This window comes from Cotesia typhae, unplaced genomic scaffold (genome assembly GCF_013202065.1).
Source record: "Cotesia typhae breed Kobodo isofemale line unplaced genomic scaffold, CoteBio_Ctyphae scaffold_91, whole genome shotgun sequence".
Taxonomy (NCBI): Eukaryota; Metazoa; Arthropoda; class Insecta; order Hymenoptera; family Braconidae; genus Cotesia; species Cotesia typhae.
In genome coordinates this window covers 467,977-494,040 of record NW_027423781.1, presented here as the reverse complement: position 1 = coordinate 494,040, position 26,064 = coordinate 467,977, and the positions used below count along the sequence as shown (strand labels likewise).

Here is a 26,064-nt window from a genome sequence, read left to right as displayed (position 1 = left end):
TCACTTGTCAATTGATAATGGAATAACTCCCCCAATTTTGACATCCCAGCGACACCTGGTGCTCTAACTAAATACTTTAATCATTCTGATATTTTGATATAATCTGGTGCATACAGCCGCCATACTTTACCACTTAATTTATTTTGTTGTCAATAATCACAAATAAATAAAATTTATTTTTAAATAAATTAATTCGTGAAAATGTCATCTCGCACCGGAGCTAGGCTTGACACTAAAAAAATCGTAAGTAAACACAATTATAAATTTTTTTTTTATCTATTTAGTAACTTAAATAATTTTGAACAATCAGCTGACATCTGATAAATTTATAATTTTCTTTAATTAAATAATTAACATAAAAATTTTTTTAATAAATTGCAATTTTAATTTTTCAAGTCATTTTTTTTTGCAATTATTTATTTATTAAAAAAATTTTTATGTTAATTATCAAGAATGATTAAATTAATTTAAATTGACATTAATTTGAATTTTAAAATTTAGAATTCAGAATTATTTACCCTGACATACGGAACGTTGGTCGCCCAACTGTTGAAGGACTACGAAAATGTAGAAGACGTGAACAAGCAGCTAGAAAGAATGGGATACAACATGGGCGTGAGGTTGATCGAGGACTTCCTGGCGAGAACTGGCTCCGGAAGGTGCTACGACTTCCGCGACACCGCTGAGAAAATTCAATCCGGGTTCAAGCTTTTCCTGGGCATCACCCCGACAATCACCAACTGGAGCGCCACCGGCGACGAGTTTTCCCTCTGCTTCGAGTCCAATCCTCTGACGGAGTTCGTCGAGCTGCCTGACAACTGTCTTCATCTCAAGTACTGCAATGTTCTCACTGGAGTCCTTCGCGGAGCCTGCGAAATGGTCCAGATGGAAATCGCATCCTGGTTCGTTCAAGATCAGCTTAAAAATGACAACATCACCGAGCTCAGGGTTAAATTTATCAAGAGATTAGAAGACGCTATTCCTGCTGGGGAAGATTAATTTTTTTTTTTTATTACACTGAAATTTTAAGACATTTTAGTAATTTTTAATTAAAAAAATATTTCAATCTCAGCAGATAATTTTTAATTAACAAAAAATATTGTATTCATTTAATTATAATAGTTAATAAAAATAAATTAAAATGGTAAATTTATTTTATAAAATAATTAACAAGTGTATAATTTATTTAATAGTAATAAAAATAAATTTTAAAAAAATTTTAAGCTGTCATTAATTATTTTAATAAAAATAAACAACAATTTCTTTAAAAAAAAAATTTAATAATAATTTTTTGAATAAAAAATAATTTTTAAAATTACCGCCCAAAAAAAATAATTAAAAAAAAAACTCACCAAAGGCGCTGCCTTAAAATATTTTTTCCAGCCAATAAAATAAATGAAACTAAAACAAAAAAATGTGATTGGTCGTGGGATATTAGTTGTTGAATCAGTCGTAGTCGCTGGTGTCGAGTATAAACTATAAACTGAAAACATAATCGAGTGGACTTTGTGGAGTGCTGTTGCTGGTGCCGCTGGTGGAGATAGAAGAAATTTTTGGTTGAGTTTAGTGTGACTGGTGTGAAGAACTAGCTTTAAGCTTTAGCATTATTATACATTGTACTGATACTGTCACACACATAAGCAAGATGGAGGATCTCACAGTCGAAGTATGCGGCGAAAACGGAGCGTATTATAAGGTCTATTGTGTGATAAGTATTTATATATTACTGATATTACCATTCTAAATCCACCTACTAATTATTTATTATTGACAATAGTGATTATCGTTTATTTTCCCCGAGTACTTGTATTATTTAGCGAGCCCTCCAGCCTCGACGGCCCACTACTACGCGCGGCTTCTACGACGCCATGTCTTTCCCCTTTGACAGGGCGTGATTTTTATTATTTATTTATTATTTATTTTCATTATTCATAATTTTATTTTTGTTAATTATTTTTTTTTACATTTTTTTTTATTTTATATTTAAATTTGTACTTCAGTTTTTTTTTTTTCAGGCCATTTTTTGTCTGAAATTTCGTCGCCGAGGCTCGACTTTTTTTGTTCAACAATTTTTTTTTAAATTCAAGATTTTTTTTTTTTTATCAAAAAAATTACTAAAATTTAATTTTGAATAAAATTATATTGAATTATTTTTTAGACATTCATTTGTTTTGATTAAATAAATTTATTTTATATCAATAATATTTACATAGTACTAATTTATTTATTTTATTTCAGGCCTACGTTACGGATGTTTTTGAAAATGAAGTACTGGTGGCATTTGACAATGAGTATGTACCAAGAATAATTACTATTAATTATTTATTAGTTTTAAAAATTGTAAACAATAATTAGTAAAGTAATATTTAATTTAAAAAACTTGAAAAAAAATTTTTTTTTTAATTTATTTTCAAAAAAAATTTCTAAGTGTTATTTTTTAATAAAAAAATTTTTATTAAAATTTATTAATAAAAAAATATTAAAATAAATAATTATTTAAGCTGGCAACCCGAATCAAAGTTTCCATTTGCTCAAGTACGTTTACCGATGAAAGATGGACCAAAACCCGAGTTCCAGGAGAGCCAAGAAATAGAAGTCTACTCACGTGCTAATGATCAGGAAGCTTGTGGATGGTGGAAAGCCATAATTAAGGTACTAGTTCAGATGAATATTCTTGTTCTTAGAAAAAAAAAAAAAAAATAATAATAATAATAATAATAACACCTGAATTTAATTCCAGATGATAAAAGGCGGGTTCCAAGTTGTCGAATACTTGGGCTGGGAGTACAGTTATACAGAAATAGTCGCGGTCGAGCGTATAAGGATGAAAAACACAAACCCGCCTATTGATAAAAATACCTTTCATAAAATAGAAATTGAAGTACCTGAAGAGCTGAGAGAATAGTAAAGATATTTTAAATATTGTTTAGTGATTAATTTTTAATTGCATTATTTTATTTATTTTTGTTTTTAGTGCCAAAATGGACAATGCACACAAAAAATTTCAACTCGCGATAAAAGCTGCGGTATGTCGGTACCTTCCGGATCGTGGAATTTTGCTAGCTATTTCTTGTAATGAAAATATCAGGCGTCATAGTAGTATGATTCAAGAAATGCATTTTCGTAATTTAAGTCAAAAAGTAATTATTTGTTTTTATTTATTTATTTTTTTTTTTTTTTTTAATATTGAAATTAACAGATTTAATTTTTTAATTTAATTATTTTTATTAAAATTCTTTAAAGAAATTTTTAAAATAAATTTTCAAGTCTGTTAATTTCATAAAAAAAAATTCCAAAAATTTATTTCTAATAAAATTTTATTAAAAATAAAGGTGTTGCTGTTAAAAAGAACAGAAGAAGCAGCCCGACAGCTTGAGTCAACAAAATTACAAACAGTCGGCGGGTAAGTTGCGCCACAACTGAAAAAAATCATTAATTTTTCATCTCTAATTATAAATTTTTCTTAATCATAATTTAATTAAAGAAAAAAAAATAATTTTTTACCGCAACTAACTTTTAAAAATATTTTTTACTACTTCCTTTTTTTCGCCCATTTTTATAATTCTCATTTCAGCAAATTTCGATCATCAAACTTAATATATCACCGTGTCTCAGACTATGAGGCAGGATCAAGAGCTAATAATTCAAGGTGAGAAATTAATTCTCGCGACACAGTTCATTTTTTTTTTTTTTTTTTTTTTTTTTTTTAATTTTTTAATTGAAAAAAATTAGTAAATATTTATTTTTATTTCTCGTCTACACTAAATTATTATTTTATGACACACAATCGAGTCAAGTGTGCATGACTTAAAAAAAAAAATATTTCTTTAAAAATAAAATAAAAAATTAAAGACTCTTGGCCTGCCAAATAAATTGAGATACACTGATATATATTAAAAATAATACATTTAAAAAATACTTAGAACTATTGTATATTTATATTTATATTAATACATGTCACTTAATATATATATAAATAATATATCATATTGCATGTAATTAAATCTACTGCATGTATTTTATCAATATAATTTTTTTTTCAGATATTGAATTACACATTGATACTATTGCGTCTTGTAAATCGCTTTCTCTAGTTAATTATTGAATATAAATTTGTAATTTTTAATGAATTAATAATTGACATGAGAGGTAAAAATATTTGGCATTTTTAGGTATACAGATGAGTTTAATGTACGGGAAGATTTGATGGGTCTGGCGATTGGCGCTCACGGAGCCAATATTCAGCAGGCACGGAAGGTTGAAGGAATTACAAATATTGAGTTGGAAGAAAATTCTTGTACATTTAAAATCTATGGCGAGGTAAATATTAATATTAACAATGCTCATTTAATATGTAATATATGTATGTCTGAGTATTTTTAGACAGTTATTGATTTATCTTTCAATAGTCTTTACTTCACCCGTCAATTAAACGTTTCACTTATGTAATTTTTTATTTTGTTGCAATTTATTAATAGAATATCATTATGAAAAAAAAAAATTTGATATTTTTTTTAGTATCAATTTTGATTTCAAAATGCTAATTTTTTTTTATTTTAACTTGAATTATAAATAAAAAATTAATTTTTTTTTTTTAGACCCTTGAAGCAGTAAAGAAAGCACGCTCGATACTAGAGTACAGTGAAGAATCAATCCAAGTACCGCGAGTCCTCGTCGGGAAAGTAATCGGGAAAAACGGTCGTATTATTCAAGAAATAGTAGACAAAAGTGGTGTGGTGAGTCTAATTTCATAAACAAAGAAATTAAATTTAAAAAAATAATTAAATTACTTTAAACTTAGTTAAAAAAAAAAAAAAAAAAATAGTAATGAAAATAATTAATAAGAAATTATATTATTTTTTTTATTTAATTTTGTTGTGGGGTTTATATTTTGTTATTATTATATGACATAGTTGCATTGTTTGTTCTCGGTAGATAACATCTGGCTCGAGTGGGAATGTACATACTGATAGAGTAAGTATATTACCTTTAATGTTTGTGCCTATATTCTAAATAATTATTAAGTAATTAATTAAATAAAAAATAATAAAAACTCTTTATTAAATTATTTAAAAATTAAATCACAACCACTCGGGCCAGTTTTTTGCTTTAATTTTTTAAAAATAAAAATTTTTCATTTTATTGTAAAATTAAATTCTCTAATTTTCAATTTTTTATTTATATTTTTTTAATATTCTTTTCAATTGGGGATAAATTAATTTGATTGGAATTATAAGTTTTTAAAAAAATTTTTTTTTTTTAGGTACGGGTTAAAATAGAAGGCGACAATGAACCACAACCGACAATCCCACGTGAAGAGGGGCAGGTACCTTTTGTGTTTGTCGGTACGGTTGAAAGTATTGCCAACGCTAAAGTACTTTTGGAGTATCACTTAGCACATTTAAAGGTACTAAATAATTTTATTTATTTTTGTTTAATTTTTAAATAAATTAATAATAATAAAAATATTTAATTATCAGGAAGTCGAACAATTACGACAAGAAAAATTAGAAATAGATCAGCAACTAAGAAGTATGCACGGATCAACAACTGGACCAATGCCGAGTTTTCCACCAATACGACGTGGTCCTGAGGAGGGTGGTGGTGGTCGAGGTGGTCGTGGTGGCCAATCACGTGGACGTGGTCGAGGTCGCGCACCAACAAGACATACCGGTATGTTTAATAATAATCTATATTATTAAGAGAATAAGAAAATTTTTGTAGATAAAATTTTATTTATTCTCTTAATAATATAAATTGATTAAAATAATAAATAAAAATATATAATTACAGGACCACGACGAGACCAAATGGACAACCGTGACGATGATCGTATCCGTGACCTTCCTCCTCGCGGAGGTCACCAGGGTCATCACCAGGGAGGACACCAGGGTAACTCCGGTTACATGGGCAACCGTCAAATGAGACCACAACTACCGCGACGTGACAGAAGAGACGACCGGCGTCGTACCACCGATGACGAGGACACCGTGCTGGACAGCCAAGACGTCTCCAGCATCGACCGAGGTGATAAATATTTCTTAAACTTATCGAAATTAATTTAGTTGGTATTAATAGCATGAATATGTGTAACAAAATTATTGTGACCATCTAACCCGATATTTTTATTAATTATAATATGTCTCCGGTTAATTTTTATTTATTCGCTACACTAACAGCACGCTTGATAATTGTTGGTTAAAGTTTTTAAATTAAAGCTAGGTTACTAACAAGGAAAAAATATTTTAAGTTATTATTATTATTATTATTACTATTATTAATGAATATGGTCACAATATTGTTTGTTATACGTATGTAGAATCGGTATCGAGTGTCGAAGGGAAACTTCGAGGAAATCGGCGAAGACTAATACGTACAAGAAGGCGAAGTTCAACTCCTGATTTTAATCAACAAGGTAATTTGCGGGAAAAAATATAGATTTTTATTGAAATTATTATTTATTATTAATGTTTAAGGCTAATTTATTTAATAATTAATTTTTTATTTCAAATAATTCTTAAATTTTTTTTAAGATGGCGTTGCGCGCGCCGGATATAATATTACGTCATTAGCGCGGTAAAATTCAAATTGAAAAAAAATTATTTTTCAATTTTAATGTAACCAGCTTAAATTATAAAAATATTTTTTAATATAATTAATATTTTTAAATTCAATAAATAAAAATATAATTATTGATTGATTTAAAATAAAATTTCAGGTGGTAATTCAATCGGTGAACAGTCAAAAGACGGAGTCCCGACGAATGATATGATAATATCAAACAACAGCGTTTCGCAAGGCCCAAAAGGACAACGAGGAGGAGGCGACCGCCGCAATTCCCACTGGCGAAACCCGACAAATAACAAGCCCAAGGAAACCCTGGTCAACGGTACCAGTGGCTAAACATCTAAAGATTCATTAGTCACCATCAATTTAAAGAAAATGACAACTACAATTAATAAAACAAAAAAAAATACACTGATGTAATGACTTGACAGATTCTACATTATCTTTACTATAAATATCGTAAGTCCACCATATATTTATATATTCCAAACGATATATATTTGAATCGAGGATCACAACAACAGACCTGAGATCACGGTTAATTGATTAGCCCTGATATTAATCGGTTAATTGTTCTATTAACTAGACCAGTTTCAACTTGATGCTTTTATTATTCCTCCGGGTTATAAAAATCGATAAATTAATTAAATCGCGCAATTAATACCAGATTAATTGGCAAAATTGGTGATATTAATTTCATCGATCACAATTGGGAGTCTGATTAAAGTATTGTTAAAAACCGATTAATTAGCCGGCATTAAATCGATTAATACTAAAATTAATCATTACAATTACATGTTAATCATTAATCGATTTAAAAATAATTGATTAATTAAATATAGAGAGAGAAATAAAGCTTTAGCGTCATTAATAATAGGCTTTATAAAACCCGACAGTTAACCGCGGACTTGACTCTTAAAATTGACGAATTCAAACAAGATTATTATTAATTAATTAATAATTAATAAGAGGATTAATTAAATCCATTACAATTACAATTGTTAAGACTGTTTGTTTGTTTGTTTTTTTTTTTTTTTTTTTCCTTTTCTTTAATTATGTTTTCGTTCGTTTTTATTATTAATATTCACTTTTATGATTTATTATTTAATTATTAATGATAGTAATATTAATTATTATTATGGCAGTTATTGGTTGATATTAGATTGGTATTAATTAAAAATACAAGGGCATTTTTAGTTTTCAATCCAATTAAATTAGTAATAAAAATTTTGAAATAAAGAGAGAGCATTTATTAACGCATAAATTTATTTATATTTATTTGTGCATGATTTTTGGAAAAAAATATAATTAATTATTTTTAAATTTATAAAATTTATTAAATAATTAATTGTTGTATATTAATTACATTAATAAGTTGTGAAAAAAAAAAAATATTTTAGGTATTTTGTATCAATAAATTGATAATAAAAAAAAAATATATATTTTAATTTACAAAAAATTAAAACCCCAAATTGTGAATCTGTGGCTAATATTTTTGTAAAAAAAAAAAAAAAAAAAAAAAAAAAAAAAACAAATTAGTGGACAAAAATATTAATATTAATTCATCTCTTTATTTTTATAATTTTTATTAAAATTTTTTTGGATAGATAAAACCAGTGACTAAATTTATACGAATTTATTTTTAAGATTAGTTTTATTTTTAAAATAGTCAAAGCGTATTGTATTTATTTAAAAAAAAAAAAAAAAAAAAACGAACGAAATCCAAAAAAAAAAATGTTTTTTCGTTTTTCACAAACAAGCAAACATCATGTTTATACTATTAATTTAATTAATATTATTATTATTGTTTAATTTATGTCAGTAAATTAATTATTAAAAGTTTTCTATTTGAGTAATTATTATAATTTTTCTTAATAAAAATTAAAAATAAAAAAAGGACAGAAATTATAATTGTATGCATTGGTATCTTGAAAGAGCAAATTATTTGTTTGGTTAATTAGAGGATTTTAAAATTTGATTTTTAAATTCATAAAAATTAGCCTTAAGCCGAATATTTTTTTAAATCCCCCCAAAAAAAAATCCAACCTCAAATTAACCAAACAAAATAACGACAAGAACAAAAAAATTTCGAATTTATTACTTCTAAAATACTAATAAATACGACTGATTATTTTAATGAAGACTAATTAATTATTACTTTTAAAAAAAAAGATACTTAATAATTAATAATTACTATTTATAAATAATAATTGGGTAAAAAATAAATTAAAATAAAATTATTTATGACTAGTAATAATTAATTATTTATCAAAAAAATAATTCTAATTATTTTATTCAGTCTTTTAAAATAATAAATTCTATCTGGACTTGACTTTATTAATATCGGACATCTTATAACTATAAACTATAAAAAAATAAAAATCTTGTAGCGTAAATGCAGAAATACAAGAAACAAAAAAAGTACTTTAGTGCCCTTCAAATAAATTTATTGAATAATTGAAGGCCAGTAATAACTAATTATCAAAACAGTGACGATTTATTATGATATTACCTACTACTATTGAATGCTACATACACTTATTCCTTAAAGTAAAGTAAAAAGATGCCATGAGCTAATGAGTAACAAATAAATGACTACCATCAATAAAATGTATTTTTACGCCCTATTATGGAAAATAATAAATTAAAGTAACAATAAATACGAGACTTCTGGCCGCCATTGCAAACATTACAGAGCTACGATGAGTTATTAATGTCGAAAGTGGGGTTAAAAACAGATGTAATGGCGGTGGATAAAATCTACTGAGATATCCCCCAACTTGCTTGTTTCAGATACATTTGTATTGATTGCAATTGTGCATAATTTTAAGTAATAAAACATTTCTGTACATAATATTTTTTATATTATTTAATTATATTATTTCCCAGCCAATATAATTAAGAAATGACCTTGTATTTTGTGAACTATTGACATTTTTTAAAATATAAGCTCACCCCGAGATTATACTCACCAAGACCTTTAATTTAAGTACCAACATCAATTTTTCATATATTTTATATATTTATATATATTATATATATGTATATATGAAAAATATATCAAAAAATTGATGTGGGTATTCAAATGAAAGCTCTTGATGAGTGTAGCTTCAGGATGAGCTTAGATTTAAAAAAAAATTTCAGTATTCAAGGAATTATTGTGGAATTTAACAAAAATAATTATTTATAACTGAAGATTATAACCAAAATCTCGTCCTAACTTGATGACACAATACCATTTGACACAAATCAAAACTTTAAACATAAATAATGGAAAGAAGAGATAATAAGTATTGACTAGTTATGATTGAAAACTTTTTAAAACTTTCCTTCTATAGAATACATAAACAATAACAATAAATAATGCATCTAATTATCGAGCATGCGTATAAATTGTATCTCTAGTTTGAGAAATAATCTTGTGCAGTAATGTTTAAACTTTTAATCCGTTATGAAAGTCACCGATGAATTAAAAAATTCTAACGGTGAGTTAAAAAATATAAAAAGCTTCTTCTTCTTTTATTAAATTAAATATTATTCTATAAATTAAATGGATAGATTACGAGTGGGCAATAGGAATGACCAAGCTGGGCCTGAAAGTCTGCGGAGTCTGGCCCAATATTAAAAGACCCAATTGGCTGAGGACGCTGATAAGCATCAGAGTTACTATTGCAACGCTTATTGTCGCGATATTTACTCTTATTCCAGGACTATTTGCGCTGGTCAAAGTTTGGGGCAATATGACCCTGATAATAGACAACCTGATTATAACCTTGCCTTTTTTTACCGCTGTTTTTAAATTAAATGTCCTGTGGGCCAAGGAAGAAGGTGCGGAATTTATTTTAGATTGTGAAATTTTTGTTTTGTGCTGGTGTTGTCAAAATTTTTAATTTTTCGGTCAAATATCCAAAATATAAAAAAATTATAAGAGACCTTTTTTGTAGAAAATTAAATTTTCTATCAAAAAGGTTTTTATAAATTTTTTGATATCTCTAACCGTTTAGCCACAATAATTATTTTAAAATTTAATTTCATTTTTCCGGAATTTTAAGGACTAGTCCTCAATTAATTTGATTAAATCAGATTTTTTTTTTATGACAGAAGTCCAAAAGCTCTTTGACGACATAAGCGCAGACTGGTCGAGGCCAAGAAGCGAAGTCGAGCGTAACATAATGCTAAAAACAGCGACCGTCACGAGAAATGTCACGATTTTCGCGTACATTTTGGTAATTTGGGTGATACTGATCCACCATTTGCCGCTGTGGGTCGCCGGAATTGTCCCCAGGACTCCGACAAACCTCACCGACGGAAGCAGGGCTCTAGTTATGCAGACAATTTATTTTTACGATGAAACTTTGACACCTACCTTTGAAATCACCGCGACTTGTCAATTTATGTCTAGTTTGGTGGCGGGAAGCTCTTACACGACAATTGACTGTGTTTTTGGGGCGCTCATTCTTCACGTCAGCGGTCAATTACAAATTTTGGAGGTCAAGGTCCAGAATTTGTGCGATCACTATAACAAAGCCACTCAGTACGTCGATAAAGTTATTTTTCAGAAAGATTTGAACTCGGTGGTCAGAGCTCATCAAAGAGTTATTCTGTAAGAAAATTTTAATCGTTATTTTTGGGTTAAATATCAAAAAAATAAAAAAATCACAAGAGACCTTTTTTGTAGGAAATTAAATTTTCTATAAAAAAGGTTTCCATAAATTTTTTGATATCTCTAACCCTTCAGCCAAAATTTTAATTCTAAAAAGTAACTGAATAAAAAAAGAAACTTTTTTTTTATCAGATTCGTGGAAAGAATGGAGAATATCTTCTGTATGATGCTTCTAGAGCAATTTACAGTCTTTGCAATAATTTTCGCGACTGAAGGGTTCAACGTAATATCTGTAGGTACTTAATATTAATTTTTTTCTGCATAATATAAAATTATAATTACAAATTTAAATAATTTCAATCAGGTTTTAACTGGAGATGTAGAAAGTTCATTTTCAACAATGAGTTTTTCAATTTCTTATTTTATCTACGCGCTGTTTCTTATTTTTTTGTACTCTGCCGCCGGAGAATATTTAATTGACTGTGTAATTATCAAAAATGATCAATTACCAATTTAATTTTTACAGAGTTACTTAAATTTTAGAGCACAAAAATTTACCACGCAGCTTACAATTCCGAGTGGGTTAATTTAGAAAAAAGAAACATGTATCAAATAATAATGATAATTAATCGCGCTCAAAAGCCATTGATAGTCACTGCTGGTAAATTTGCACCAATTTCGCTGAGTACTTTTGCTAAGGTAAGTTAAAAATCGTAATTAAAAATCGTAATTAAAAATTAATAAAAATTGTAATTATTTAGCTGATAAAAACTTCTGCTGGGTACATGTCAGTCCTTCTTGCAGTAAAAACTTGAACAAATTTATCTGAAAAGAAGAAAATATATATCTTATTTTTTTTTTTTCTATTTAAATTAAATTTAATTGATAAACTATTAAATTTATTGAGGACTTTGGTTTAACGGAGATCAATAAACTCAAGGTTTTATAGAATATCTAATAAAAGTTTTTAAACTATGACAAATTAATAAATATATTACTAAGTTATCCACAATATAGCTTATGGACAATTGATTTCTGATACATATATTTAATTAAAACTTTATAAGCAAATTATTACTAAATAATAATAATAATAATTTGACTTAAAAAAATTTTAACATTTTAATTTAAAACAAAAAATAATTTATTTAATTATTATTATTATTATTTATAAAAAAAAAAAATATCATGAACTTACTAATATTCTGTTATAAATATAAATAAATTTTATATATCTCTTCAACGGATATGATTAATCTTATAAAAATAATTCCTTAAAATAAAAATCTATTAAATTTAATAGACACTAAAACCAGTCTTTTTAAAACCGCTAGTTTGTTTACCTCTAAAATAGTCTTCAAACAATAATCATCAAAGATGGTGTTGTCCTTAACAATTAGAATTCTCGCCATTTTGTCGTTATTAATTAATCGAATTATTGGAACTGACCTCGTTAGGCCGTGCGCAGGTTATGGAAATCCGGTAAGTATATTTAAAAGCTTCAAAACGTTATCTGTAAATAATTAAAATATAATTATTGCAGTGTGATCCTGATTATTCACAACCATGTTGTTATTATAACACTACTTGCATAGCTAATAAAGCTTCCAATGGTTACTTTATGTGTATACCAGAAGGTAAATTTCAGCTTGGGCCTTTCTTTGGGTAGTTGATTTAACTGAGATTTAATTTTTTAGGAATGCGAAAATGTGACACTCCAAATTGCATCGCAAATAATCTGGAGTTCGGTAAAAATCATATTTTTAATAAAAAATAATTATAATTAATATGAGGGCAAGTTATCATAAGATCTAATGATTTAATTATTTAGGAAGGGACATCTTGAAGCATATGGACCCAAAAGTGAGCCCTTGCGACAATTTCTACCAATTCGCTTGCGGGAACTACGTCCGCTCCCCTGCGACATTCAGAGGAGTAAGATTCTCCAGCCACTTCCAGAAGCTCAGTAATAGCAGATCGAACCAACTGGATGCAGCCATCACCGAGATATTAAGCTCCAGCACGCAATTCAAGCCCTACAAGATCACCCGGACTCTTTATAACTCCTGTCAGGACCTTAAAATCAACAATCGTAAGCTTATAGCTCTTTTGAGACACTTGAGACACCTTAAGATCAGGATGAGGAATTAATTCCTTTTTAGAGAACAGAAGCGGTCATGACAGTCTGAATACCTTAGAGAGCATAGTATCGGCTCTAGGAGATTGGCCAGTACTGGTGAGGAACTGGCAGAGTGACTTTAACTGGATAGAATTCATCATCAAGGCCAAGAACCAAGGATTCTTCAAGCTGAGCTTCCTTTTTGCTGATATCCTGCAGAACGACGTTGACGGAAATCTCCAAATCCAGGTAAGCGATGATTTGATATGAGTTGAAGAAATTAAACTGACCTGGTGGTTGTCTTGAAGGTCTCGCCGCCTAAACTGGAGCACTCAGGAGTTCTTAAGTTAACGAAGCGCTACAGCGAATTGCTGGAGGCTTACACCAGCTTCATGACTCAGGTGGCCCAGGAACTGGGAGCTGAAGAAATCAGGTCCAGGCAAGACCTCTTGGAGTCCCTGGCCTTTGAGCTGAAGCTCACTGAAGCAGTCACCAAGGAATCACCAATATTGACGACTTTATCTGGCTTGGAATCAAGATGGCCCGGGATCATGTGGATGGATCTGTTCAACCAGTTGTTTCCTGACTTTATCATTGATTGGGCGACCCCGGTCCAAGTGATGAATCCCAAATATGTCACCAAGCTCGAGCGGGAGATATCTCAGACCCCCAAGAGGGTCCAAGCTAACTACGCCGTCTGGAAGGTCATCCAGGAGTCGATTCACTACACCAAGTCTTCCAGTCTCAGTAAACTGAGAAGGGCCTACTGGCACCAGGTCTTTCCGAACTACGCCTTACCTTCGATAAACTGCGTTGAAGTTATTAAGCACTTCTTGCCTTTCAGCATCTACTCGGTGTTCATTCGCAAGCACGGTGATATTCATGACAAGTCTGAAGCTATTGAGTTTGTTAATAAAATTGCGGACAAGCTTGGCCAGGTGCTTGAGGCTGTTGACTGGTTTGATGAAATCACTAGAAAGGAGGCCGGTGATAAGGTCAAGTTCATGACGAAGATCGCGGGATACATTAATCTACTTGGGGATGATGTTCTCGAGGAGTTTTATAACAGTCTAGAGATTTCGGAGGATTTTCTCAAGAATTATCAGAATTTGAACCTGTTTATTATGAGAAATAGAATAAGGATTGTTAAGAAACCGTTTTATTTACAGGATTTGCTCGATGTTTTTACGTATTATCATATTCCGTTGCTTACGTCGTATTCTGCGAGATATTTGCCGAAAAAAAATATTATGGGTACATTTTTTTATGTTTAGGGGGAGGAGCTTGGTTTTGTTGCTATGGAATTATATAAATAGGCGGAGCTTAATTTAGTTGCTATAAAACTAGTGTTAGTAGGCGTGGTTTACGTTTGTTGCTAAGAAACTTATAAAAAGTGGGCGTGGATTAGATTATTTTTAAAAAAAAGCAATAAATAATTATTAATTACTTACAGAAATATCTCCAAGTGTACTCCAAGGTATTTTCTTCAATATCGACCGGCCTAATTACATAAACTACGGACGAGCTGGAACAATGATAGGCCATGAAATGGGCCACGCTTTTGACACCCAAAATCGTTGTCTAGACAAAAATGGCTTTAACAACAACTGGTGGACTGACACTACAAACAATACTTACCTAGAAAAAGTCAAATGCTTCATTGAAAAATATAATCTTGCTGCAGAAAAACTCGGAATTAAGGTAAAAGTCGGCTTTTTCTCAAGATATTTATCAATTCTTCAATTGATATTGATGATTCTAGATCAACGCAAGTAGAAGCATTGATGAGAACTTGGCTGACAGTATTGGAGTCAGGGTGGCATATTCATTGTATCAAGACTACGTTAAACAAAACGGCCCAGATCCAGTTCTTCCTGAATTGGCATTGTACTCCAATAATCAGCTATTCTGGCTGTCTTATGCCAGCAAATGGTGTTCTCTTCCACAAGTTTCTAATGGGAATGACAAATATCTTTTATCTAATTTAAGAGTTGTCGGAACGGTTGCTAATATTCCAGAGTTTTCCAAGGATTTCAAGTGTCCGGTCGGCTCTAATATGAATCCTGTCGACAAGTGCAAACTTTTTTAATTTTACAATAATAATATTTAAATTAAATTCTTAAACATATTATTTTTATTTTAAAATATAATAAAATATAAATACTTACTTTTTTTTTAGAATTTTCTTAAAATATTTCTTAAAAAAAACTCCAATAAAATGCTTTACCTGTCAAATTTTAGAACAGCCTAAATTTTCAAACACACTCAGCGCCATCTCTCGAACAAATTTAAAAATAAATTAATAAACGCGGCAAAATGCTAAATAATAATCATAATCACAACTATCAACACCTGAATTATAACCTAAAATTCGGTACAAATTATAAACAGTGTTTATAATTATTATAATTACTTTAAAAAAATTTTTTTGTACAAAATAAAAATAAAAAAATGTCAGAGAATATTCAAGGGACTTTTACATCCGAAAAAATATCTAAAATTCGATGGAATCGTCAAGATTTCACCGAGGCTAATTCTTTTGTTACTGGAAGTTGGGATAATAATTTAGTAAGTGTTATTTTTAATATTTTTTTTTTTTTTTTTTTTTTTTTAATTAAATTAATTTTTTAAAATTTCTACATGTCAATTTTTTTTTTCTAATGATTTCTTGGTTAAAAAAAAAAATCATTATTATTATTATTTTTTTTTTCTTCCAGTTCAATAGAATTACTTACTGGGTATTTAGAAAAAGTGAAGACGCTGAAATTTACCCAGCTCCGGTTAATTTTTATCCATTTGTCGGTGATGTCACTGAAATTCAAGTATTTATATTTATTTAATAATTTTATTTTAATAAATTAATTAGTAATAAGAAAAAATAAAAAAAAAATGTTTTTTCTTTTTTAGTTTATCAGTAAATATTGTTTTGTTGCTTCATCATCAGTTGGATCAGTAAAACTTTTACAAATTGATGAAAATTCTGGTAATCTTTTTAAGGAACTTACAACTTGGGATAATATTCATTATTTTAGGTATAAAAATTTTTTAAATAAAAATAATTAAAATTATTAATAAATAAATTAACAATTTAATTTTTTTTTTTTTTTTTTTTAATTTAGCACCGGTGAAAATGCATCTTGTACAGCACTCTCAACATTTAACCAAGACATAGCTACCGTAGGTGAAGATGGAAGAATAAACTTGCTGACTGCTCAGCAAAAAGATCCAGTCAGGGTTATAGAAAATGCAGACAGTTGTTCTCTGCTCTGTATAGACTTTCTGCGTCACAATGAAATATTAACAAGCAATACCAGAGGACATATGAAGCTTTGGGACCTCAGGAACGATCAGGATACACCAGCGACGACTTTTATGCTTCCAGATCAACTTAAAGTATAAGATAAAAAATTTTAATAAAAACAATTATTAAAAATTGATGATAAATTTACAGACAGAAGCTACGGACATTGCTCATCACCCGACTCAAAGACACATAGTCGCAGCTGGTGGAGGTGACGGTAGCCTTTCAGTTTGGGACTTGCGACAGAGTACGCATCCAATTTCCCAGCTTTTAGCTCACTCTCAAGCAGTCAGTGAAGTTATGTTCCATCCAGACAGGCCTAATAATCTATTTACTTGTTCGATTAATGGTGAATTGTGGCATTGGAATAATGTTCATGGTTCTAAATTAAATTTTGGTATGGTTATTCATATATTTATTTATTTATTATTTATATTTTAAAATAAATTAAAATTTATTACAATAAAAAATTAATGTAATTTAATTAATTTCAGATAATGACAGTCATTGGTTAGCAACACGTGGAATAGATGCCAAAGTAAATATAACAGAATTATGCGCTCCATTACACAAACCAATAAATAGTTTTGACATTGACAGATCAACTTTACTTTTTGGTTGTGACAATGAAGCAATGTATACCATAAAAAATATCATTGTATAATTAATAATCACCTTGTAAACACTCAATAAATAATTATTTATACTTTCAATAAAAATAATACTCCTAATTAAATTACCAAAACAAAAATATATGACACTGAATTTGGCAGATTTTAAAAATTTTTTAAAAAAGAGCGCCATTTTTTTTCGCGCATGCGCAGTAGTAATTTAAAATTCTGAAGGCGCTCGAAGCTTTTGCTCCAATAAAACAATTGATAAAAGGTAATTAGTCTTTAGTTTAATGAAAAGTTTCACTAGTTCAACTGTATGAACTCTCAACTCCAAAAAGAAGCTACAGTTTGGTCCTAAAAGTATATATAAAAAAAAAAAAAAAAAAAGAAAAAAAATATATTGTGTATTGAGTGCTCGTCGTTTTAGAAGGTGTGTGTTGCCATTTTGTGACGCACCTCGTGGTTGAAATTTTGTAAACAAACTTCCCTTGTAATTATTAAATAATTAAATAAAAAAAGACGATGTCGAAACGACGGATTGAAGTTTTGGACCCTTTTATCAAGAAAAAGCGGTAAGATATTTAATATTATTGTTTTATTTTTTTTAATAACCCGCCAACACGTTTGCTCTACATGTTCAGTGCCAGAATTTTATCACTGATGCTAAAATTATTGCTACCGAATTTTTAGCAGAATTATAAGTTGTGCTAATAAATAAATTTAATTAAGATCCAGTTGTAATTTTTTATTAAGTTCAAAAAGTGTCAGATTATTTTAATCTGCAGGTGAATAAATTTTTGTGATACTTTGCTGAGCGGTAGAAAAATTTTCCTCCATTATTCTTTTTAATGACATGTGTAAATTTAGCGTCAAGATAAAATAATAATAAAGTTTTGATTTTTTTTTTTTTTTTTTTTTTTTTTTTTAAATAATTAAATTAGAACAAAAAAATTGCATGTGTAATTTTTTAATAAAAAAAAAAAATTCTAAAAATTTTTAGAATTTTTTTTTTATTGAAAAAATAAAAAAAAAATGTATTTACAATTTTTTTGAGGTTTTAATTATAATTTTTTTTTTGTAAAAATTTATTTATTAATAAAATTTTTTAATTTTTTTTAGAGAGGAAGCTAAACTAGACATGGCCGGTTCCTCGGCGTCGTCCTCAACCGGTGGAACAGCAGTAGGGTCGTCAACTGGAGCGAACAAATCATTGTGCCCACCTTCAGGACCAGGACAAATAAATCCGTACACAAAGTTACCTTTCACACCGCGGTACTATGAATTTTATAAGAAGCGGATCACATTGCCGGTATTCGAGTACAGAGCTGACTTTATGCGTCTGCTGAATGACTATCAGTGCATCGTTCTGGTTGGTGAGACCGGGTCTGGTAAAACTACGCAGATACCCCAGTGGTGCGTTGAGTATTCTATTCAGACTGGAACTAAGGGTGTAGCTTGTACTCAGGTATTTTAAAAATTAAATTTTAGTATTTAAATTATTAAAAAAATATCGTGGAATTTAATAATTAATGTTGTATTTAAATAAAATCTTTCAGCCCCGTCGAGTAGCAGCAATGAGCGTGGCCCAGCGAGTGTCAGAGGAGATGGACGTGACGTTGGGAGAGCAAGTGGGGTACAGCATCCGTTTTGAGGACTGCAGCTCGCCTTACACAGTTTTAAAATACATGACCGACGGTATGCTTCTGCGAGAAGGAATGTCGGACCCGATGCTGGAGGCATACCAAGTGATCCTGCTGGATGAAGCCCACGAGCGGACACTGGCGACCGACTTGCTGATGGGAGTCCTAAAAGAAGTGACCAAGCAACGGTCTGACTTGAAGCTTGTTATCATGAGTGCCACTCTGGATGCTGGAAAATTCCAGCAGTATTTCGACAACGCTCCGCTGATGAATGTTCCGGGTCGTACCCACCCGGTCGAGATATTTTACACTCCGGAGCCCGAGCGGGACTACCTGGAGGCCGCTATCCGCACTGTTATCCAGATCCACATGTGCGAAGAAGTCCCCGGGGACTTGCTGCTCTTTTTGACAGGTCAGGAGGAAATTGAAGAAGCCTGCAAGCGGATAAAACGCGAGATGGACAATCTCGGTCCGGATGTTGGGGAACTAAAGTGCATCCCGCTGTACTCAACTCTGCCTCCAAATTTGCAGCAGAGGATCTTTGAACCGGCTCCTCCGAACAAACCCAACGGCGCCATTGGCCGCAAGGTCGTTGTGTCGACTAATATTGCCGAGACATCTTTGACTATTGACGGTGTGGTGTTTGTCATTGATCCCGGGTTTGCTAAACAAAAAGTTTACAATCCAAGGATTAGGGTTGAGTCCCTTCTTGTGTCACCTATCAGCAAAGCTTCGGCTCAACAAGTAAAAAATTATTTTATATTTTTAAAATTATTATTATTATTATTATTATTATTATTATTATTATTATTATTAATAATATATATTTATGTATATATAGAGAGCTGGACGAGCTGGAAGAACCAGACCTGGAAAATGCTTCAGATTATATACAGAAAGAGCGTACAAAAATGAAATGCAAGAAAATACTTATCCAGAAATTTTAAGATCTAATTTGGGAAGCGTTGTGCTGCAGTTAAAAAAATTGGGAATAGATGATTTGGTACACTTTGATTTTATGGACCCTCCAGCACCTGAGACTCTTATGCGAGCTTTGGAGTTGTTGAATTATTTGGCAGCCTTGGATGATGACGGAAATTTGACGGACTTGGGGGCTATTATGGCGGAATTTCCTTTGGACCCGCAGCTTGCTAAGATGCTAATTGCTTCTTGCAATCATAATTGTAGCAATGAAATTCTTAGTATCACTGCTATGTTGTCAGGTAATGTTACTGTAAAAACGGGGATATTTATTATTATTATTATTATTATTATTATTATCATCTTTAAAAAAAAAAAATATTATTATTATTTTTATAATAATTATTATATTGATTTAAATATTGATGATTGATGTGATATTAGTCCCACAGTGTTTTGTAAGACCAAATGAAGCTAAAAAGGCTGCTGATGATGCCAAGATGAAATTCGCTCATATTGATGGGGACCATTTGACATTATTAAATGTTTATCATGCTTTTAAACAAAGTAAGTATTATTATTATTTTTATTTTTATTATAAAAAATATTTATTAATTGGTAATTTAAAATTTTATCAGGTATGGAAGATCCACAGTGGTGTTACGATCATTTTGTAAATTACCGATCACTAAAAAGCGGAGACAATGTTCGACAACAGTTGAGTAGAATTATGGATCGATTTTCGTTGAAGAGAACATCTACTGATTTTACATCTAAAGATTATTACATTAATATTAGAAAAGCTCTTGTTGATGGATTCTTTATGCAGGTAATTTATTTATTTATTATATTTATTCTAACATTTATTTATTTTATTAATTAAAATAATTTTTTTTTAATAATAGGTTGCACATTTAGAAAGAACAGGACATTATTTAACTATAAAAGACAATCAAATGGTACAATTACATCCTAGTAGTTGTTTGGATCATAAACCAGAATGGGTTATTTATAATGAATTTGTTTTAACGACTAAAAATTATATAAGAACTGTTACAGATATTAAACGTAAGTTATTTTTTTTATTCATTATTATTATTGCAAATTTTTTTTTTTTTTTTTAGCTTATAAAAAATAATTAATTAATAATATTATTTAATTCAACAGCTGAATGGTTATTAAAAATAGCACCGCAGTACTACGACCTCCAAAATTTCCCTCAATGTGAAGCAAAACGACAATTAGAAGTAATACAAGCAAGATTAGAATCCAAACAGTACCAAGAAGGTTTCTAAATATTATATTTTTAAGTAATTAGTTCATTTGGATAATTTAAGGACTAAAAAAAATATATTTTAATGTCATGTTCAGTTTAATGTTCATAAAAATAATAATAAGACAAAAACACCGATCACCTATAAATATAATTAATATTATATATATTATTATCAATTTAAATTAATATTAAGGCATTACTCTTATTATTGCCTTCATTGTCGCATTTTTTTTAAAAAATCTACCTAATAATAAAATTATTAATTTTGTCGAATTATTTTATATATTATTATTTCAAAAAAATTTTTTTGTTTTTTAATTAATGCAGCACAAAATATCAAAAGTGAATTTTTGTTACAAGTATTTATAAATAAAAAATTATTTTGGGGAAGATAAATTTCATATATTTTTTTGGGTTTTTTTAAATTATTTATTACTTCATTGTAAATAATTGCATAAAAAATTAATAAATAAATAACAATAGCTGTCAAAAAAAAAAAAAAAATATATATATATATATATATATATATATATATATATTTATTTATTTAATTGTATTCTCTTCATTCCAATAAAAAATATTAGATAAAAAAAATTGTTTCATTTTTATTTAAAATTATTTTTAAAAAATTGCAATTTTTTTTAAATATTTTTTTATTTTAATTTAAATTTGCGCGCGCAAATTAAATTCTAGTATTACAAAAAAATAGTAGTGGGGGTAAATTAAAGTTCACACTGATATAGGTACTTATAAAAATGAATGAAAGTTATTTTTCTCTCTCTACACATGCTCAAAAAAAATTCTCCGACGCAGTAGAACTTACAAAGCAGCAACTTGTGTGATATCATAAATAATTAAACCAAAAATGGTTTCAATAACATTGCCAATGGTTGGAAGACTCGCTAAACTTTCTTTAGACCACTTTTACATCAGCACCCGGACAATTTTGAGGTTAAGTATTTTTTATTTATTAAAAAATTACTCCAAAAAAAAAAAAATCACGCATGTAAAAGTGAGGTTAGCTTTATAAAAATTAGTAAAATAATTTTTTTTTATTTTTTTGACGTTAAATTTAGGACTTTTTTAATTTTATTTAACAAAAAAATTATTTTAAAAAAATTGAAATTTTTATTTTTAAAAATGATGAAATGTCAATTTTTTTTTTTGTCATAATTTAGAATTTATAAAATAATTAAATTAATTTTGATATAATTTTAGGACGCGAAATAATTTAGTGCTCGATATTAATTACCAAAAAAATAAATTCAGCACAAAGGCAAAAAAAGCTGACGAAGGAAGTTCAGCACCACCGGTTGATCAGCTGACAGAAAATGAAGCCAAATTAAAGTCAGAGTTGGAATTATTAAGTGCAGAGTTGAGTGAAATGAAGGAACGTTTTAGTGACTTAAATGACAAGTACAAGCGAGCGTTGGCTGACCGTGAAAATTTAAGGATCAGGTTGACCAAGCAAATTGAAGAGGCCAGAACATTTGGGATTCTAGGATTTTGTAAAGACTTGATCGCAGTCGCTGACACTTTGAGCAAGGCTACTGAAAGTGTCCCCAAAGATCAGCTGACTGAGTCAAATCAGCATTTGAAGAATTTGTATGAAGGGTTGATCCTTTCTGAAGCGGAATTACATAAGGTATTTGTTTTATATTATAATTTTTATTAATTTACGAAAAATATCAAGGTATTTTATTTTTGGTTGGTTTAAGGTATTTACCAAACATGGGTTGATTTCATTAAATCCTCTGGATGAGAAGTTTAATCCTCAAGATCATGAATCGCTATTCCAACAGGTATTTTAATTTATTTTTATTTATTATTATTATTATTATTATTATTATTATTATTATTATTATTATTATTATTATTATTATTATTATTAGGCTGCATTTATCTAGATACAATTAACTATACAATACCATAAATACAATAAAATAATTTTACAGGAGGTCCAAGGCAAAACCCCAGGTACCGTAGTAGTAGTCTCAAAAATCGGCTACAAATTACACGATAAGTTAGTGAGGCCAGCTCAAGTTGGAGTAGCTAAAGGTTAATTAAAACCGGACCACATCTTAATTTTTTTTTTTTTTTTTACAAATTAAAAAAAAAAAACCAACAATTACTGTAAAATCCTTAGGCAATAATTCTTGCATTAAAATAAAGAAAAAATAATTCGAAAAATCAGCACCGCTCAAATACTTTATACAAATCAGGTAAGCTAGCAATCTTAAGAATACTAGAGTCGTGCGCAAACTCTTTAGGCGGAAGCAAACTTTCTTTAACCGCCGGAAAAAGAACATATTCTATTAAATGCTGCCAATCTTTATTAAAATCAACATTACTGTAAAACCTCGCAGTTTCTCTGGAGATTCCTTCGAAGCACTTCTGCTCTTCAGTCCAGTCAACTTCAGTAGCGAGTCTTACCACAAATTTCGGCAGTTCTCCAGCGACATCTGGACAATAATCCTCCAGTAAAACTGGTAGAGATTTTATGTATCCATTTTTAGTGATCACTATTGCAAAATATTCCTTCAACATTTCAGCTTTGCTGACCAATAAATTTTTAATCTGTTCGGCGATTGGTTCCAAGGAACTTCCAAAATGTTTGTCCTTCAAGCCAATTTTTGCAAGTTCCACGAGGGACAAAGCCGAAGAAAATTTAAGCACTCCGTAATTCGCAAAGTCATACAGCATTATTTCATAAAACAATTCTTCGGCTAAATTTTTAACTTTGCAGATATAAAGATCGACGTCGCTCTGGAACAAAGCCAATTTTTCATCAATGCACCCAATAAAAATCATTCCAGATAATATTTTTCTCAACCCCCGATGATAGTTGTCTTCTACTCGCTTCCTTAGTCTCAAGATACTTGTCAACTCTACCGGACGCCGGTAAGAGTTTACAGAGTAGGACTTGAACGTCTCTGCAGACTTTTTTTCCTCTTCGATTGACTCCAGATTGGCGCATTCAGAACTTTGTTCCTGAACTGTTTTAAAAAAATCAGGAGTTTGTTCCAGAGGAATTTTAGGAATTTCAGCAAGCACTGGGGTTAATTTTAACTCGATAATTCTATCTTCAGGTGGAGGAGGTTCTTCTCTAGCGGGCTCTTGAGACCCGAATAATTTTTGGACTGTCTTGAGAGCCCTCTCGGCGGTTTTAGATACTACAACTGGCTCCTCGGGTTTAAGCTCTTCAATAGGATCTGAAAAATTACCATGCAATTAAGCTATTGTTAAAAAAATTCTTAATTAAGAAATGAGCTTGTATCTTGAGAACCATTGACATATTTATATTGACATATTAAAAAAAAATCTTACCTGTCTCTATTTCACCCTCCAGCGATTGATCAACCAAAGATTTTTCCAAACTGACAGTAAAATTAAACTTCTCAAGCTTCTGCGATTGATGATCAGTGCGTACCATTTTACTGGGTTGAACCTTGCCCTTGTCCTTGTTCTCAGTGGCTCCAGTGGCAAGATCAGGCAAGACTTGGCCCAAGGCTTCCCTGGAGAGGTCAACCTGTGGCAGCCTAGCCTGGGCATAAAAAGTCCTGGAGGCGTTGTTGGAAGACAATTTAATATCAAACGTCTCCTTGACTCTCTCAACAATAGCTTCCTCGTGGAGGAACTTTACTTGTGACTTTGTGGGATGAACATTGACGTCGACATTGTTGGGGTCAATCTCCAGAGAGATGTAACACCAGGGGTGAGTTTTCTTCGGCAGGTAGATGGAGTACAAGTCGTCGAGCATTTTTTTAATTAAAGTCGACTCGACAAGCCTGTGATTGATGAACAACAAGAAGACGAGCTTCTTATTGGAGTAGTTTGGGTTTGTGATCAGCGCCTGGAGCTTGAATTTGTAGACCGAGTCTTCCAAAGTGACTTCTATGAGCTCCCGAGCGACAGCTTGCCCGAAGAGCAGCTTTATGGTGTCTGCTTTGTCAGACTTGCTGGGAGTCCGGACGTACGGACTGTTCTCGCCCTGTTTCTTCAAGGTGAACGCTACGGAAGAGTTTTGGACCGCGTAGCGGGTTACTATCTCGGTTATCCCGGTAAATTGCTCGCTGATGTTGTCTAAAGCTTTCCTACGCTGCGGGACGTTGTAAAAGAGGTTCTCGATGGTGATCGTTGTACCCTGGTTCCCTGCCAACGCTTTCGGGGAACCTTTAAGCTTACCGTCGACGTAGCTCGCCCGGTAAGCTACCTTGTCCTCCGCTGTCTTTGTCGTTATTGTCAGCTGCGCTACGTGGCTGATACTCGCTAATGCTTCACCTCGGAAACCGTATGTTGATAACGAGTGTAAGTCCGAGAAAGATGATAGCTTGCTCGTTGTGAAACGCTCGCAGACTATTTCAAGATCTTCTTTTAAGATTCCAGTGCCGTTGTCCTGGATCTGGAAAATTTATTTGTTTATTTTTTTTTTAATTAATTATTAAAGAATTTTCAAATCTGTTAATATTAATATAAAAAAAAAAAAAAAAAAATAATTTAACTCCAAATAAAATTTTTTTTTTTTTTTACTACTCACTAATAAATATTTTAATTCAAATTTATTTACCTGTAATAATTTTAATCCACCATCTTTAACTGTTATTTGAATGTCACTTGCTTTTGCGTCAAGACTAAAATAAAATATAAATTAAATAATTTAAAACTAATAAGTATTTATAATTAATAACATAAATAAATAACAAACCTGTTTTCAATTAATTCCTTCAACGCATTAGCCGGCTTTTGAATTATTTCACCAGCAGCAATTCGATTGACAACCACTTGATCTAATTTTTTTATTTTTCCCGGTAGTGCCATTTTATAATTATTGTTACAAATTAATCATATTTAAACATAAAATTCTTTTTTATTTTTAAAAAAATAAATAATTATTATTTTCAACTGTTACTCCATAAAATTTACTGACAAAGCAACGTTACTATTGTTATTATAATTTTAACCACGTAGCGCTACCTAACGGCAAAGTTGTCAACTATAAAACTTGGAATTTTATATTTAATTT

The 26,064-nt window shown here is 30.0% G+C and overlaps 8 protein-coding genes and 1 long non-coding RNA gene across 15 annotated transcripts; 7 read left to right on the top strand and 2 right to left on the bottom strand.

Moving 5' to 3' along the window:
* Window positions 1–84: 84 nt before the first annotated feature.
* On the top strand, window positions 85–1,166 carry Bet3 (blocked early in transport 3). The gene is made up of 2 exons (XM_074258466.1): window positions 85–243; window positions 502–1,166. Exons 1-2 carry the CDS (start codon window positions 202–204, stop codon window positions 997–999), a joined length of 540 nt encoding a protein of 179 aa, XP_074114567.1. The 5' UTR covers window positions 85–201; the 3' UTR covers window positions 1,000–1,166.
* A 340-nt stretch (window positions 1,167–1,506) lies between these two features.
* Window positions 1,507–9,423, top strand: Fmr1 (synaptic functional regulator FMR1). 3 transcript variants are annotated; one of them, XM_074258539.1, is made up of 14 exons: window positions 1,507–1,696; window positions 2,239–2,291; window positions 2,502–2,652; window positions 2,741–2,904; window positions 2,975–3,140; window positions 3,333–3,403; window positions 4,173–4,320; window positions 4,599–4,736; window positions 4,936–4,974; window positions 5,264–5,407; window positions 5,481–5,673; window positions 5,794–6,027; window positions 6,320–6,415; window positions 6,719–9,423. In XM_074258539.1, the coding sequence occupies exons 1-14, from the start codon at window positions 1,646–1,648 to the stop codon at window positions 6,901–6,903; spliced, it is 1,833 nt and encodes a 610-aa protein (XP_074114640.1). In that variant the 5' UTR covers window positions 1,507–1,645; the 3' UTR covers window positions 6,904–9,423. The 3 variants fall into 3 exon arrangements, with proteins under 3 accessions (XP_074114640.1, XP_074114641.1, XP_074114642.1); XM_074258540.1 differs by lacking the exon at window positions 4,936–4,974 and having other exon boundaries at window positions 1,508–1,696; XM_074258541.1 differs by lacking the exon at window positions 6,320–6,415 and having other exon boundaries at window positions 1,508–1,696.
* A 1,251-nt stretch (window positions 9,424–10,674) lies between these two features.
* LOC141537572 (uncharacterized) lies at window positions 10,675–11,849 on the top strand. Of its 4 annotated transcripts, XM_074258618.1 has the most exons (4): window positions 10,675–11,170; window positions 11,363–11,466; window positions 11,535–11,654; window positions 11,714–11,849. In XM_074258618.1, the coding sequence occupies exons 1-3, from the start codon at window positions 10,740–10,742 to the stop codon at window positions 11,648–11,650; spliced, it is 651 nt and encodes a 216-aa protein (XP_074114719.1). In that variant the 5' UTR covers window positions 10,675–10,739; the 3' UTR covers window positions 11,651–11,654; window positions 11,714–11,849. The 4 variants fall into 4 exon arrangements, with proteins under 4 accessions (XP_074114719.1, XP_074114720.1, XP_074114717.1 ...); XM_074258619.1 differs by lacking the exon at window positions 11,535–11,654 and having other exon boundaries at window positions 11,697–11,845; XM_074258616.1 differs by having other exon boundaries at window positions 11,363–11,462; window positions 11,535–11,800.
* LOC141537570 (neprilysin-2-like) lies at window positions 11,753–15,456 on the top strand. Of its 2 annotated transcripts, XM_074258613.1 has the most exons (9): window positions 11,753–11,869; window positions 12,628–12,652; window positions 12,714–12,807; window positions 12,868–12,918; window positions 13,002–13,262; window positions 13,333–13,538; window positions 13,598–14,543; window positions 14,743–14,990; window positions 15,052–15,456. In XM_074258613.1, the coding sequence occupies exons 3-9, from the start codon at window positions 12,792–12,794 to the stop codon at window positions 15,376–15,378; spliced, it is 2,055 nt and encodes a 684-aa protein (XP_074114714.1). In that variant the 5' UTR covers window positions 11,753–11,869; window positions 12,628–12,652; window positions 12,714–12,791; the 3' UTR covers window positions 15,379–15,456. The 2 variants fall into 2 exon arrangements, with proteins under 2 accessions (XP_074114714.1, XP_074114713.1); XM_074258612.1 differs by lacking the exon at window positions 11,753–11,869 and having other exon boundaries at window positions 12,540–12,652.
* Window positions 11,869–15,065, bottom strand: LOC141537573 (uncharacterized). The gene is made up of 4 exons (XR_012480948.1): window positions 14,928–15,065; window positions 14,741–14,870; window positions 12,514–12,683; window positions 11,869–11,995 (listed from the first exon to the last, which is right to left on the bottom strand). It is a non-coding gene; the product is annotated as an uncharacterized LOC141537573 (long non-coding RNA).
* A 167-nt stretch (window positions 15,457–15,623) lies between the features above and the next one.
* LOC141537571 (nucleoporin Nup43-like) lies at window positions 15,624–17,321 on the top strand. Its single transcript, XM_074258615.1, has 6 exons — window positions 15,624–15,857; window positions 16,007–16,111; window positions 16,197–16,321; window positions 16,409–16,682; window positions 16,741–16,987; window positions 17,085–17,321. The coding sequence occupies exons 1-6, from the start codon at window positions 15,741–15,743 to the stop codon at window positions 17,252–17,254; spliced, it is 1,038 nt and encodes a 345-aa protein (XP_074114716.1). The 5' UTR covers window positions 15,624–15,740; the 3' UTR covers window positions 17,255–17,321.
* Window positions 17,322–17,615: 294 nt separating this feature from the next.
* On the top strand, window positions 17,616–21,314 carry Dhx15 (DEAH-box helicase 15). The gene is made up of 8 exons (XM_074258620.1): window positions 17,616–17,776; window positions 18,324–18,669; window positions 18,761–19,588; window positions 19,686–20,067; window positions 20,210–20,332; window positions 20,404–20,594; window positions 20,671–20,833; window positions 20,933–21,314. The coding sequence occupies exons 1-8, from the start codon at window positions 17,727–17,729 to the stop codon at window positions 21,058–21,060; spliced, it is 2,211 nt and encodes a 736-aa protein (XP_074114721.1). The 5' UTR covers window positions 17,616–17,726; the 3' UTR covers window positions 21,061–21,314.
* A 493-nt stretch (window positions 21,315–21,807) lies between these two features.
* Window positions 21,808–23,234, top strand: Roe1 (grpE protein homolog, mitochondrial Roe1). The gene is made up of 4 exons (XM_074258201.1): window positions 21,808–21,992; window positions 22,260–22,686; window positions 22,760–22,843; window positions 22,997–23,234. Exons 1-4 carry the CDS (start codon window positions 21,907–21,909, stop codon window positions 23,102–23,104), a joined length of 705 nt encoding a protein of 234 aa, XP_074114302.1. The 5' UTR covers window positions 21,808–21,906; the 3' UTR covers window positions 23,105–23,234.
* Window positions 23,073–26,027, bottom strand: Mlh1 (DNA mismatch repair ATPase Mlh1). The gene is made up of 4 exons (XM_074258197.1): window positions 25,747–26,027; window positions 25,609–25,672; window positions 24,369–25,443; window positions 23,073–24,253 (listed from the first exon to the last, which is right to left on the bottom strand). The coding sequence occupies exons 1-4, from the start codon at window positions 25,857–25,859 to the stop codon at window positions 23,232–23,234; spliced, it is 2,274 nt and encodes a 757-aa protein (XP_074114298.1). The 5' UTR covers window positions 25,860–26,027; the 3' UTR covers window positions 23,073–23,231.
* Window positions 26,028–26,064: the final 37 nt, after the last annotated feature.

What these genes read in the sequence shown, in the direction of transcription:
- Bet3 (XM_074258466.1), top strand. Translation starts at nt 202, where the DNA reads ATGTCATCTCGCACCGGAGCTAGGCTTGACACTAAAAAAATC. An exon ending in GGCTTGACACTAAAAAAATC is followed by an intron (nt 244 to 501) that starts GTAAGTAAACAC and finishes TTTAAAATTTAG; the next exon opens with AATTCAGAATTATTTACCCT.
- Fmr1 (XM_074258539.1), top strand. Translation starts at nt 1,646, where the DNA reads ATGGAGGATCTCACAGTCGAAGTATGCGGCGAAAACGGAGCGTATTAT. An exon ending in CCTGAAGAGCTGAGAGAATA is followed by an intron (nt 2,905 to 2,974) that starts GTAAAGATATTT and finishes TTTTGTTTTTAG; the next exon opens with TGCCAAAATGGACAATGCAC. An exon ending in CATTTAAAATCTATGGCGAG is followed by an intron (nt 4,321 to 4,598) that starts GTAAATATTAAT and finishes TTTTTTTTTTAG; the next exon opens with ACCCTTGAAGCAGTAAAGAA.
- LOC141537572 (XM_074258616.1), top strand. Translation starts at nt 10,740, where the DNA reads ATGCTAAAAACAGCGACCGTCACGAGAAATGTCACGATTTTCGCGTAC. An exon ending in GCTCATCAAAGAGTTATTCT is followed by an intron (nt 11,171 to 11,362) that starts GTAAGAAAATTT and finishes TTTTTTTATCAG; the next exon opens with ATTCGTGGAAAGAATGGAGA. An exon ending in AAGGGTTCAACGTAATATCT is followed by an intron (nt 11,463 to 11,534) that starts GTAGGTACTTAA and finishes AATTTCAATCAG; the next exon opens with GTTTTAACTGGAGATGTAGA.
- LOC141537570 (XM_074258612.1), top strand. Translation starts at nt 12,548, where the DNA reads ATGGTGTTGTCCTTAACAATTAGAATTCTCGCCATTTTGTCGTTATTA. An exon ending in GGACCTTAAAATCAACAATC is followed by an intron (nt 13,263 to 13,332) that starts GTAAGCTTATAG and finishes ATTCCTTTTTAG; the next exon opens with AGAACAGAAGCGGTCATGAC. An exon ending in ACGGAAATCTCCAAATCCAG is followed by an intron (nt 13,539 to 13,597) that starts GTAAGCGATGAT and finishes GTTGTCTTGAAG; the next exon opens with GTCTCGCCGCCTAAACTGGA.
- LOC141537571 (XM_074258615.1), top strand. Translation starts at nt 15,741, where the DNA reads ATGTCAGAGAATATTCAAGGGACTTTTACATCCGAAAAAATATCTAAA. An exon ending in GTGATGTCACTGAAATTCAA is followed by an intron (nt 16,112 to 16,196) that starts GTATTTATATTT and finishes TTTCTTTTTTAG; the next exon opens with TTTATCAGTAAATATTGTTT. An exon ending in TGCTTCCAGATCAACTTAAA is followed by an intron (nt 16,683 to 16,740) that starts GTATAAGATAAA and finishes ATAAATTTACAG; the next exon opens with ACAGAAGCTACGGACATTGC.
- Dhx15 (XM_074258620.1), top strand. Translation starts at nt 17,727, where the DNA reads ATGTCGAAACGACGGATTGAAGTTTTGGACCCTTTTATCAAGAAAAAG. An exon ending in TATCACTGCTATGTTGTCAG is followed by an intron (nt 20,068 to 20,209) that starts GTAATGTTACTG and finishes ATGTGATATTAG; the next exon opens with TCCCACAGTGTTTTGTAAGA. An exon ending in TTATCATGCTTTTAAACAAA is followed by an intron (nt 20,333 to 20,403) that starts GTAAGTATTATT and finishes AAATTTTATCAG; the next exon opens with GTATGGAAGATCCACAGTGG.
- Roe1 (XM_074258201.1), top strand. Translation starts at nt 21,907, where the DNA reads ATGGTTTCAATAACATTGCCAATGGTTGGAAGACTCGCTAAACTTTCT. An exon ending in AGCACCCGGACAATTTTGAG is followed by an intron (nt 21,993 to 22,259) that starts GTTAAGTATTTT and finishes ATATAATTTTAG; the next exon opens with GACGCGAAATAATTTAGTGC. An exon ending in CTGAAGCGGAATTACATAAG is followed by an intron (nt 22,687 to 22,759) that starts GTATTTGTTTTA and finishes GGTTGGTTTAAG; the next exon opens with GTATTTACCAAACATGGGTT.
- Mlh1 (XM_074258197.1), bottom strand. Translation starts at nt 25,859, where the DNA reads ATGGCACTACCGGGAAAAATAAAAAAATTAGATCAAGTGGTTGTCAAT. An exon ending in AAGGAATTAATTGAAAACAG is followed by an intron (nt 25,673 to 25,746) that starts GTTTGTTATTTA and finishes ATTTTATTTTAG; the next exon opens with TCTTGACGCAAAAGCAAGTG. An exon ending in GGAGGGTGAAATAGAGACAG is followed by an intron (nt 24,254 to 24,368) that starts GTAAGATTTTTT and finishes GTAATTTTTCAG; the next exon opens with ATCCTATTGAAGAGCTTAAA.